Source organism: Chamaea fasciata, unplaced genomic scaffold (assembly GCF_029207755.1).
Source record: "Chamaea fasciata isolate MVZ Bird 193981 ecotype frontalis unplaced genomic scaffold, bChaFas1.0.hap1 SCAF_10, whole genome shotgun sequence".
Lineage (NCBI taxonomy): Eukaryota > Metazoa > Chordata > Aves > Passeriformes > Sylviidae > Chamaea > Chamaea fasciata.
Genome location: NW_027094095.1, coordinates 22313863 through 22326022, shown reverse-complemented (window position 1 = coordinate 22326022; position 12160 = coordinate 22313863). Strand labels below are relative to the sequence as shown.

At 41.0% G+C, this 12160-nt stretch overlaps 1 protein-coding gene across 12 annotated transcripts in view; it reads right to left on the bottom strand.

Moving 5' to 3' along the window:
• Nucleotides 1-12160, bottom strand: part of ST3GAL3 (ST3 beta-galactoside alpha-2,3-sialyltransferase 3) — a 177841-nt gene that overhangs the window by 55972 nt on the left and 109709 nt on the right. For all 12 annotated transcript variants that reach the window (XM_066192672.1, XM_066192668.1, XM_066192674.1 and 9 more), the window contains one exon: nt 1639-1702. In XM_066192672.1, the coding sequence (XP_066048769.1) occupies nt 1639-1702 (64 nt within the window). The remainder of the gene's footprint in view (nt 1-1638; nt 1703-12160) is intronic.

Sequence of the window (12160 nt, the reverse complement as noted above, 5' to 3'; positions counted from 1 at the left end):
ACTGATACAGATTTATCACAATTCCCAAGGAAACAGTACTTCCCCAAGATATCTGTGTGTTTACACACCACCAAACCATGTTACTGCAGTACCACAGAAATAAATGTCTAGCCTGTTCCTGAGGTCTCATTTACACTTGGTATCTCAGGGATTTTGCATACATTTCATGGGGCTTGAGTGTTAGATCTTTCATATCTCTGCACCAAATCCATTATAAAGAACACAAACCAAAGTGGGCAGCTCATGCTAGAGTGGTTATGTTTCAGAATCTCCTGCAAAATTACTTTTAAAAAGCCTGAAATATTCTATTCCTCATGAAACAGGTGAGCAGCAAGGGTCACAGTTACATTAACCTTCACTGCAAGAATCTTCCACCTGCCCTCTGTCATTAACGCTAATTTCATATGAGCAACCTTCTGAAAGAGTCTGTATGTGGATTTTTCAACAGATTAAAATCTTAACTCTCCAACCAGAACTGAGATAAACCCCAGATGGATGATACTCAGTTGTGTGCAAAATCTCTAAGAAGGTCATTTTTAAAATGGTTTTACCTTCTAGACATAATTTCTCAAATTAATCCAAAGTCTGAAGGCTAACCCTATCTGGCACTGCTGTGAGGCAAGGCAAACTTCAAAGAAACCTAAATTAACACATAGACTGTGCAAGACTAAGAATAAGCTTTCACACAGACAGTAACTCCCAACTGCAGCAGGCAAGCTCTACAATCAGAATGAGAGAGGCGGAGACCTACGGAAAGACTGGAAAAGCTTATGAACTTTGTAATGAAAAGTGGGCAGAAGAGGAACTGGGCTAGGAAATAAAACCCATGTGTTTAGAAAGCAGGAACTGTGTTGTCAGCCTGGGTCAAATACCACTGGAAAGAAGTATTACCAGGACTTAGAAAAGAGCTCATGTCCCAGAGTAAAAACCTCCGACAGCTTCTGAAAAAAGCTACCTCTAATCCAGGAGGTAGCACTAAAACAAACCTGCAGGACAAATGGAAGGAATGACAGAAAAGCAAGGACAGGAAGAACTAAAGGACTATCACTGGGAAGCTGGTTGTAAACATGCCAGTGAGTTTCAGAAACAACCTCTACAACAGAACTGAAGAATCAAAGGAGCTTCTTCTAAAGGCATCAATTCAAATACCGCAGGACCCAGGAGACTGCTATCCTGGTTATCCTAGCTCAGGTTTGGCCAACACAACCAAACATTTCTACTTTGAGAGTGAGGTATTAGTGAAAGACATTGTTGAAATAAGCCAGTCCCTTCTTTCCTTCTAAAGTTTCTTGTGATCTTGTTGCTTTGTCAGAAAGGCCGGAAAAGAGCAAAGTGTTTATTGAAAACCTGCTATTTACTTACTTGAAAATGGGAGAAGAGGATGTCTTGTAGCCACATATGAAACAAAAGATTAGGAAACAGTCAAAAGCTAAATGCTTTTTTCTACTTATGTTTGACTTAACAGAGGTCTCCAGAGTCTACAGATTTACTATAAAGAGGACTCAGTTTTCAGCTTCTGATTTACTCATCCACATCCAAATGTAATGGCAATAATTTCTGGAAAAATGACTAACAAAATTTATTTAGGACACATGGAAAGGAATCACTTCTACTCCTGTTCTGAAGGACTCATCTTACCTGTCAAGAGCTGGAGTTAGACGATAATCTTTGGTTGCTGACAGGATGGCTTTGATCAGATTATCTGAGGAAAAAGGAAGAAGACATTAGGAACAAGTTCTAAAGGAAATGAGAATCAATGTGGTGTAAAGCATCTGATGCAGTTACTTGAAGGAACTGAAAGGTTCTCATTAGGAATGAACACTAAGTTGCATATTCCTATTTTCTCTGGACAATGACCTTCACACACAGCCCGCAAAGACATGCTATGTGCCAAATTCTGATGCAGTGTGTAATTGCCTTGCATGGAGAGTGTCACAGGGAACAAGCACTGTACATTTTATAGCAGTGATTTCATATCCACTGCCCTGAGACGGCAGTTTCACAAACACTTCAGACATGAAAAGGCCAACATCACTGTCACTGCTTGCCTTCAGAAAAGCTTTTATGTGGCTGAGTGGTGAACTGGATGCAGGAACAGAACCAGGTTAAAACGGATGCTTTGTATTCTGTGGGTTACTTTCAGTTTAGGTCTGTCTTTCTTCAATTAAAGCACCACAACTGCATAAAGAAATGCCCATGGAACTGCAGCCTACACTGATACTTTGTGAATGCTGCAGCAACCAGATGATGTAAGTTATACAGGCATATGCACACACACAAATTAAATGCATTAAGTTGCAGAAGCACAATGATTACATATAAATAATTCTATTGGCTATGGAAACTTTGGAGTCTGCTTCCCTCTAGATTTTGTCATTTGTCCCTAATTTTTCCACCTCTCTCCCCCAGAGAGGTTAAAACTCCTTTACCATGGCCCAACCAGGGCCAAGAAGCAGCACGGCTCTGGCTAGTCTGTATTTAGAAATATACCAGTGTAAATGTACTTCAGAATGTCTGTACTGGGTTTGAAAAAAAGTCCATCTTCCTCCAAATCCTGACTCTGTGGTCTTAAGCAGACACCTAAGAGGAGAACAAAATCAAACCAAACAGATATATTTCCCTGAAATTCTCTTCATCTATTTAACTGTTTTCAAATCAGGAATTTCATATGTCAGATACAGCTTCTTTGTATCTGGTAACATGAAATGATTTCTATTTCATGAGCTCAGAATCCTCCTCGATCCATATGGATATTCAATCACTTCCCTTTCCCAATTTTGAATATGGCTTCTCTGAGCTTCATTTATACTGAAAAAGAATGTGAACAATTAGTCCCCTTCCACCTTTGCTTGGGAGATTGCAAATAACTCTAATACCCTGATATAAATCAGTCAACTAGTTCAAAAGTTCTTAGGAAACACCAGTCAAATTTAACAAACAAGTCTTATTTCTTTACAAAAGACTAAAAACAATACAGAAACATTAGGAAAACTGACAAGTGTTTTTTTTACATTGAACTTGAACAGCTTTCCTGACAGACAATTACTCCAATCAGCACAGTTAGAGGAGACCCTTTCAAATAACTCTTTCAAATAAAGAGTTTCGTTCTTCACTGTGTCCCTCCTCAGCAACAACAAGACAAATGTGTGGGATAAACACAGGAACTCAAGGCAGCCCACGTGCCTAAGAGCTTTGAACCTGACAACAAGCTGGCCAGACACATGAAGGTGGTAAACAGAAAACTCTGACAATTAGAGATCTGGGGAAGTTTTTGACATGGCAGCACTGACAGCACCTGCCAACCATTACAAGCTGCGGAGTGCGATAACTTTCAGAACATCTTAGTCTGGAGTGGAGTAAGGGATGAGGCAATTTATAAGGGTATAAGCAACTTTGATAACAAAATAGTGGTGCTGTTTAATTTTCTTTCCCCTAAAGAATTTCTTCTGATGCATAGGCAGCAGTCTTCCCCTCCAACAGGAATACTATTCCCCTAAATGTGCTGTAAGAGCCATAGGTTGCTGTGACCTCTAATGGCACCATGCCGCAGTCCTCTTCTTGGCCTGTTTCACACCTTGGCTTTTGCTGGACAGCACACTTTACTGACGTTGTTTTCCCACATTCTCAGAGAAGAGGTCAAAGGATTGCATATCAAGGGCTGCAACCTCCCATCTACCAAGCTTTTGTTATGCCAGGCTTGCTCTACCGCCCACAAGTTACACCCTGCACTACTTGGAGACCATCCGATGGACTATTTTAGACAGAACATTAAAAGAATACAGTTGAGTGATGCATTCAAATTATTCTGGTTTACTCATCTTGCCAGATAATTAGCAATGCCTTCTTAGTGAATGCTCAGGAGTGAAATAAAACTACTTTACTTCATAGGCAGCATTTGGAATGGAGGTGCTTCCCAAACAAAAACAAAACAAACAACATTATTGAGCATTCAGTACAGATTATGAATGGACAAACAGGAGATAGCTCTTCAGCAGACCCCACAGTCCAACAATACATGGCATCCAAAAAGTTTGGAAGTTGCACAAATCTCAGTGTTACTATTCAAAACTGCTGAATGAAGCTCAATAAAAGACCAAGTACTTCACTGTCAAGTGTTCACCACGACAGGAATGAAGGTGGCACCAAGTTTATCTGGTCTAGCCCTCTTCTTGGAAGCTAGGAGCAGGAGCTACAAGCCAGGAGAAGCTAATGCCTGGGGGCAGGGGACAGGCACTAGGTCTTTCTGGTTGAGCTGGAATTCTACTACACCGTTGCTAAGGCGGGCACTTGCACTTGCACCTTGATGCTGGCACTAGGATGGAAAGACAAGACCTCCTCCAGAAGGAGCCTCTGTATTTTCCTGGGGAAAGGTTTGAAGGATCACCAGGTACTGCTGTGGGTGATCTGCAACCTTGCACAAGACCACAAAGCAGTGAGGAACAATAAGGAACCACTGGCAGGATCTTTTAATACAGGTGGGGCAAGCAAAGACTATTATCACAGACAGGAGCGACCTGCAGGAAACAAAGCAGGGCTCAACTCCAGGCTGTGACTAAAGAAAATTGGGCACCAGGAAAGCAGGTGCATTATGTAAAGTCAATTGATCAGACACACTCTCTCCAGGGTAAAAAACCGAAAGGGTGATGAGTATAGTCTGTCTTATACATCCATGTATTGAGGGATAATAATGGGTGCAAGTACATGTAACAAATACTACGAAGAAAAATTCCTTCCTCGTTCAAGTAACAGGATTTGTGCACAGCTGCTGCCTGGAATTCAAGGACTGAAAGAAATTTTGCAAGGACAAAAAGAAAGGCCAAGTTGTCTAGATGACCACATCAGCAGGGCAAGCAATCTACTGCAGTTTCCTGCAGCCATGGCCTATTTATTATATTTTTTTTCTTGTCATGGAGAATTTAGATCACTGGGGAGAGTGGGAGATTATTTAACCCATTCATCTATCAACCACTATGCATACACTCTTACTATAAAAACAAAGCAAGAAGCCTCTGCACATTTTTCTCCCATCTAGAGGAGGAGTTGACTACATTTATCTAAGAATCCTGAATTATCTTGACATATTCTATCAACTTTGCCTTACAACATCAGAAGATTCAAAAGCCAGCTCGGTACTGCATGATTTCTCTGAACCAAAGTACATCTTGACTTCAGGTTGACCCTGAAATTTTCAGACATTTAGAAAAACTAAATAGTTAGAAATTAGGCAGACAGTGACCACACAGTGAGAACCAGCCTAAGCCTCAATTCTAGCCTTTTTCTCTGTTATTTATGTGAAGGAATGGAGGAGACCTTCACTGTAAATGTCAACAACACTTAAAATTGTTGTTTCTAATGCAGAAACTTCTTGCTAGTATCACCAAAAAAAGATGGGAGGCCTTCTCAGTTCACAAGGCTTACTGCAGGCATCTCACAGGGTCTACCTTCTGCCTGCCTTGAAAGTAGGCAAATTGGGATGTTTGTGCACTCTCAAGCGGCCAAGAGAAGAGGCTGTGATTTTTCAAGTTGTCTATACCAGTCGCCTTCCTCAAAACCCAGCAAGCCTACATGCCCCTACAGCCAGCAGTGTGTGAATACCTTGTCTCAGGGTCAGGGAACAGTGTGCTGCTGCAGTGCTGTGTGTTTGCCCTGGGAGCCGTGCCCAGTGCCCATCTCCACAGGTGGTCACCCAGCGGCCACCTCTCCAGCCAACACTTCTGCAGGGTCCTGGGCATCAGCTCCAGCTTTTGGGAATAGACTGACTCGAGTGAGCTTGACTGACATTCTGTGAAGTCTGCCAGGAGACTCTGCACATGGGTTCCTGTCCCACAATAACAGAATGCCACGTGTGTGTCAGCTTTGTGGGGAGAGTAAACTAAACACTACCAATGCTATGGATTAAACAAATCACAGTATTTATAAACAAGTTCTTAGCACAAGCCAGTGCATACACTTTTTTCAATATACTACCCAAAAGTTCAGCACTGTATAAAATTCCTCCTTCAGCTTTTTTTTAAGGTCTTGCTCCATATGGGAGCTGGGGAATGACCTTTAACAGAAAAGTTTTTACATCTTTTGAGGAATGATCTTTACAGCAGGTCAAGGGAGGTGATTCTCCCATTCTATTTAACCCTAGTCAGGCTGCATCTGGAGTGCTGTGTCCAGTTCTGAGCTCCTCAGGACAGAAAATGTGGAGCTCCAGGACTGAGGCCAGTGGAGGGCAATAAAGATGATGAAGTGATTGGAGCATCTCCCTTATGAGGAAATGCTGAGGGAGCTGGGCCTGTTCAGCCTCGAGAAGAGACAACTGAGAGGGAGCTCATCAGTCTCTGTCAGTCTCTGAAGGGAGGTGTTAGGAGGATGGACTTGGGCTCTGATCAGTGGTGTCAAGCAATGGTACAAGAGGAAACAGGCAGAAACTGATGTCCCAGGAAGTTTCACCTGAAAATGATAAAAAACTTCTTTAATGTGCAGGTGACTGAGCATTGGGACAGGCTGTCCAGAGAGGGTGTGGGACCCCCCTCATTGGGGATATCCCAGAACCATCTGGACACAACCCTGTGCAATGTGATTTGAGATGACCCTGCTTGAGTAGGGAGGTTGGATCAGATGACCCACTGTGGTCCCTTCCAACCAGACTCATTCTGTGATTTGCCATCCTGGTGCCCAGCACAAGGCCATGGACCTAAGTCTCACCACATGTTCTGTTCTCTTTTCCAGAAACACCACGACCAGCTGTGGACAGTCAACATTACCCGTACCTTTGTGAAGCTGGGAATCCAGTGGTTACAACAGGTATCACAATGTGTCTGAAATTTCCTGCACCACTTACTTTTACTATAGATCAGCTAACTTGAAGAGGTCAAGGCAGGAAAAAGCAGCTATGAAGAATTCCAGCACTTAGCAGTGCATTGCATGTGAACTGGCTCTCAAAAACAGCTAACTACAAACTGAGGAATCTGTCCCCAGATCAAAACTTACGTGTAAATACAAGAGAGTGGTTTCTTGAGGTCACTAGCTGTACCAAATTTAGGTGGTTTACTGGAAATACACTTTACTAACAACAAGACTTAAAACTGTCACTCCTCGCAAGATCTCCATTGATGATTTTTAATGGCATTAAGACAAGAGGCATATACTGTTGCCTAGACACAAAACAAAAGAAAAAAAAGACTGAATGTGCATGGTATCCTCCCGAGCAATTTTAGAAGAACCTGGCATGCATTAAATGTAAGCTCCATTAAAGCCCTTAAGGCCTTTTTTTATAACAAGATATAAATAAAATACATAACATTTGGACTCTTCATTTACATCGTTGTTTTGGAGCCTTCGGGGGGGTTTTTTCTTACACTTTTCTTCACAACCAAGAGTTTGTTTTTTCAGAACACAAGCTTAGTTCCCAACATAATCCCAGGGCTTGGAAAGTTGGAACATTAATTTAAAAAAACAATTATGCAAAAAAAATGGGCAACATTTTGCAATAACCATGCATTAACAATTTTGATCTAAACTCGAGTTCAATGCACAGGAAACAATAAAGTCTGTAGAAAGAGGCAAAATCACACCAAATAAAAACAGTCCTTGAAAGATTCACAGTGTACTGGATAAGACAAGCAGGAAAATAAATACAGTTGTTACAGAGGGCTGTACATTTTTAATGGCCCTTCACAGGTGGCCAGGCAATATTTTCAGGGTCAAAAAGCTCAGTAACTACTACAGTGATTTCTAATTCTTCTGATCCTTGTAGAGGCATTAACAAATGGCACTTCAAAACACAACAGCAAGAGAAGATCTGTTCTTCTCTTCCAGAGGTAGAAGAGAGGAATAATATGACATCCATATTTCCATTGCAATTCAAGACTTCTGTGAAGAACTCCAATATGGAGTCATCCAATTAACTGCAAACTTAAGGTTTGCACCTCCCTTCTCAGTGAGTTAGGAGCAGGACTATTCTTTAGGCACACTCAACAGCAAAGCCTCAGTTTTGGTTGAAATAAGGGACTGTACTGTTGTACTTTCATCATGAGAGCTCACGAGTGAGAAGGGATTTAACTTCATAATTCACAACATAACTTCCCTTTAGAAGTTTTATTCAGTAATGAAAAGCCAACCCTCTACCTCTTCTCTGAAACGTACAACTTTTTGTTCCCTTCAAACCACTCATTTCATTCCTTTAGGCTATAAAATCAGCTAAATTCCCTGGGGAAACATCTACATTTTTATATCTATATTCCCACATGATAATGGCAACTATTACCAATTTTGGTCAAATGCAAAATTCTAGTGAAACCTAGTTCAGAAATGTGCCTCCAACTCAAGGAAGAAAAAACAATCTTGTTAATACCTACTCTGAACAGAACTAAAGGTTATACATGCTTGTGCTTCTGCTTTTCTGCCAGAGGAACAAGACATGAAGAATGAAAGAATGCTTAAGGTAGGAAAATCATCTGTACAGCAGAGTACCACTAACAAAATGAGGATAAAGTTGGAGAATTAAAGCATAAAATGCCTCATTCAGACCAAGTCAAATGTAGGCAAGGTGTCTGCATGTGGTACTCCAGTCTCTACAAAGTGCAAGAAGATTAGGTTCAAAAATACCTACTTTTCTAATTTTTTTTCCTTGAATCAGCTGTAAATCTTAATTGTCATGTCCAACTGAATATGTTTTCTCAGAGATTAAGTATTGCTCATGCCAAGAAAGCCAATGTAAAAGAAAAAGCTATGCAAGAAAAGAGCATGCATAAAAAACCCAGGATATTTTCTCCCAATAACATTGTGATATGCCAACTTTTGCAGGCCTGAAAATTCAACATTTTCACTGGAGATGAATGACCTCTGCCCCATGAGACTACTGAACAACTGCTGAACAGAACTGAACCATGGCTTTTCCCAGGAGCACTGACACAAAAGAAAACATCCAAATAAAACCAAGTACAAGAACAGTTAATCATTGCACAATACATCCATTAGCATTGGTGGTCTGGACAAAGACTTAATTCCTTTGCCACTGAATGTGTCACCAGTTCCAGACATCCTTCCAGTACCAAGTGAAAATACAAATTCTCCTGGCCAGTAGTTCATATTATATTTGATAAAACTGTAACATTTCAAACACGTTCTTAATATTCTCTTATCACTGTTGGGGAGAAATTGCTGCCTAGTGTCTTGATGGGAGGGAAATTCTGAGATGGTGACAACAGATCACTCCCTAAGAAATAACTATCACCCTCAAAGACAAACTGATTTGGGGTCAACCAAGAAGCCTCTCTGCTCAAAACAACTGAGGAGTAACAAAGGTGGAATTGAAGACCCATAATTACTGTTAAGCAGTGACACAATTACTGACTAAATGCATGGAAGAGATATTACATTGATCATGACTGTTTAGTTTTTTAGTGTATGCTGTGCCATATGCTTTCACTTAAGTTAAAAAAAAACAAAACAAAACTGCAGCAACTCTCCCATCCTCATTACACAGAGAGGATGCCAGATACTAGCTACTCTTTCTTATGAAAGCCTTTTATATTCTTCAAACCACATGTACTGAGAAATTCTATTAATAGTCAGGTATTTCTCCGGTCTTGTTTGTTGCCCTTCTCCAAATAACTCTTTCCTTTTGCTTTAGATACAGAGGTAAATTTGGGGAGGAGGCCCTCTGGGATTAATAATCTTCCTAACACTATAAACAATTTTTCCATTGCTTATCCATTGACGAATTTAACCCTGAGAGCAGTGCACATGCTAGAGGATCTCTGCAACTACGTGGACAGCATAAACATACTCATACCTCCATAATTACACTGATCAAAGCACTGCTAGAAAAGGGTGCAAATCCAAAAGAAGAAATATTAATTTAGATCAAAAAAACCCCAAAACTCCATGTGGCTCGTTTAAGAACCTAAGACTGCTGCAGTCTCCCTGCTCTTCACGGAAAAAAGTTGGAACAACTGACTTGGTGGGTGCAGGGAAAGAATTCTTATAAGCAAATTATACCCTTGCAAATGGTGAAACATGGGAGGCACTCCAACATCCTAGTTAATGCCAAAACAATAGCCTGGGACACAGGAGGGTGCTCAGCAGCTGGAGCTGTCCCCCACAGGAACTTTTGACATTTGACGCTTTTAGAGTCCCAACTTCTTGTTACAGTTTGATCTTCTTGACAACTGTGAGAGTTGACCAATTTCATCGTGTTCCTCACTTTGGCTATAAACACACCAGTAAACAAATTGGCAGCAGGGCATAGGCCCGCACGGTCCTACTCGAGTCCATACTGCTAAAGTGTTAGCACAGTCCCAGATGCGCTCACCAGGGCCAACAAACATCCTCCTCTACAATTCTCACGCATTCGCAGGCTAATACAGGCCAGTGACCTTTCTTGATAGGAAGCCTGGACATAGCCACTCTATTTTTGTGGGGGGCAGGGAGTTAATCTGTTTGAACAATGAGCTCAACAGCATTCACGACCACAGGACAACCGTTTTATTTATTAATAGAGACGGAGTCATCGTTTCCAAGCACTTAAGAGTGGCCCATCCCGTTTCCAGACTCTGTCAAATCCCACAGTAGGAGACAGCAAGTTTGAAGTGGCAGACAATCTCAGTTTTTAAAAGTAAGTGCAGTCAAACATGACACTAGTCTGTTTGTCAACACAGCCATTCCTCATTTAGAAAATCTTGATCCAGATTCTGAAATATAATCTCATAGGTTCAGAGCCAGCTGCAGAAGCCACTGGGGAAAAACTAGATCCACTGTTACACGAATGGTCAAACTAGATACTGGTAATGACCATTTATGGTGTCAAAACATGATCACACCTCTTCATACCTATTATTTCCCCTATTCTCTACACACAGAGGAAGCCAGAATTTCCACAAGGTCTACAGTCATCTATGATGAATGCAACAACATCTTCAACTTGCTGGATCAGCTCCAACACTTATGACAGCTCTCGCCTCTGCTTTTGTCCAAGGTTGCTGGGCACTGTGATCAAGTAATTATAACCAATCCTTGGTCCAGATCTTTGGTGAACAGAGTCAACAGCTACAACATATACTAAAACTCTGCCCATTTAAGACAGGTTAAGAAAAAGGTACAACAGCTGCTCTTAAGTTCCTCTTCCTCTGTTTCTAATATCTAGTTGAGGACTCTGAGAACCACTGCTCAGGAGTTTGCACAAGACTTCATACCACATGCCTCATCTCAGAAACCCCTGCTCATAAAGCAGCAGGGTTGCCACCTGCTTATTCTGTGTCTATTTCATAGCATGCAAATAATCACTAAAGCTGTTAAATGACAATAGCGGCGGTTTCCCATCTGACATGGGATGTGCAGTATTCCTACTGCAATAGTCCATTTCACAACCAGCAGCATTCAGGGGAAAGTCTTAAAACTTTCACATTCAGGACCATATTCACCTTGAGGGCTTCTACACACAAATGCGCTTGCCAAGAATGGAGCACTGTGTCCATAAAACCTCCTTGCCTGGGCTAATGGCCAAATCAGAAAATAACCACTGAAGTGAAGGACTGAGAAATCTTTCACAAAGAAACACTGTTAAACTTTCTATGTTGTACTGAGTACTTTTAAGCATCTGGAGATAGGACAACTGTCTTTACAATCAGATTCTTATTGAAGAAAATGAAAATCTCTGATGGACTGTGTCAAAATGATCAGCATACTGCCCTCTCCCTGATATGATAACCTTTAAAGAGCAGTAGTCCTGCCCTGAAAATTTCTGAACCATTTCTACTCTTTTACATGTAATTTATAGAGACTTGTTATTTCAAATTAGTGCAGCCCAGGAGACAATACTCTTCAAAAGCTGCTTTCCCCTAAATATTGCAAGACTCATTCTTGCAATCTTGGAACTGTCCTTTCTTGGACCAGTAAACACAAAGTGATGGATAAAAAAGGACTTAATTCAGCTTTTTTTCAGAGACAAAGCAAAGCAAACTTAGGTAAGAATAGAAACTTTAACAAGAGAAAGCAGAAATGGTGGATTAGCTTCCAAACCGCTAAAAATCCCTTGATTTCATAGCTGTAGAACTTTCAAGCTACCACAGATTAGTTTCCAGAAGTTCCTTGGAACATGCAGCATTACTTAAATCGAGTTCAATCCTGTAGCTGTATTTGACACACAAAAAACGCAAACCCAAAAAGACCC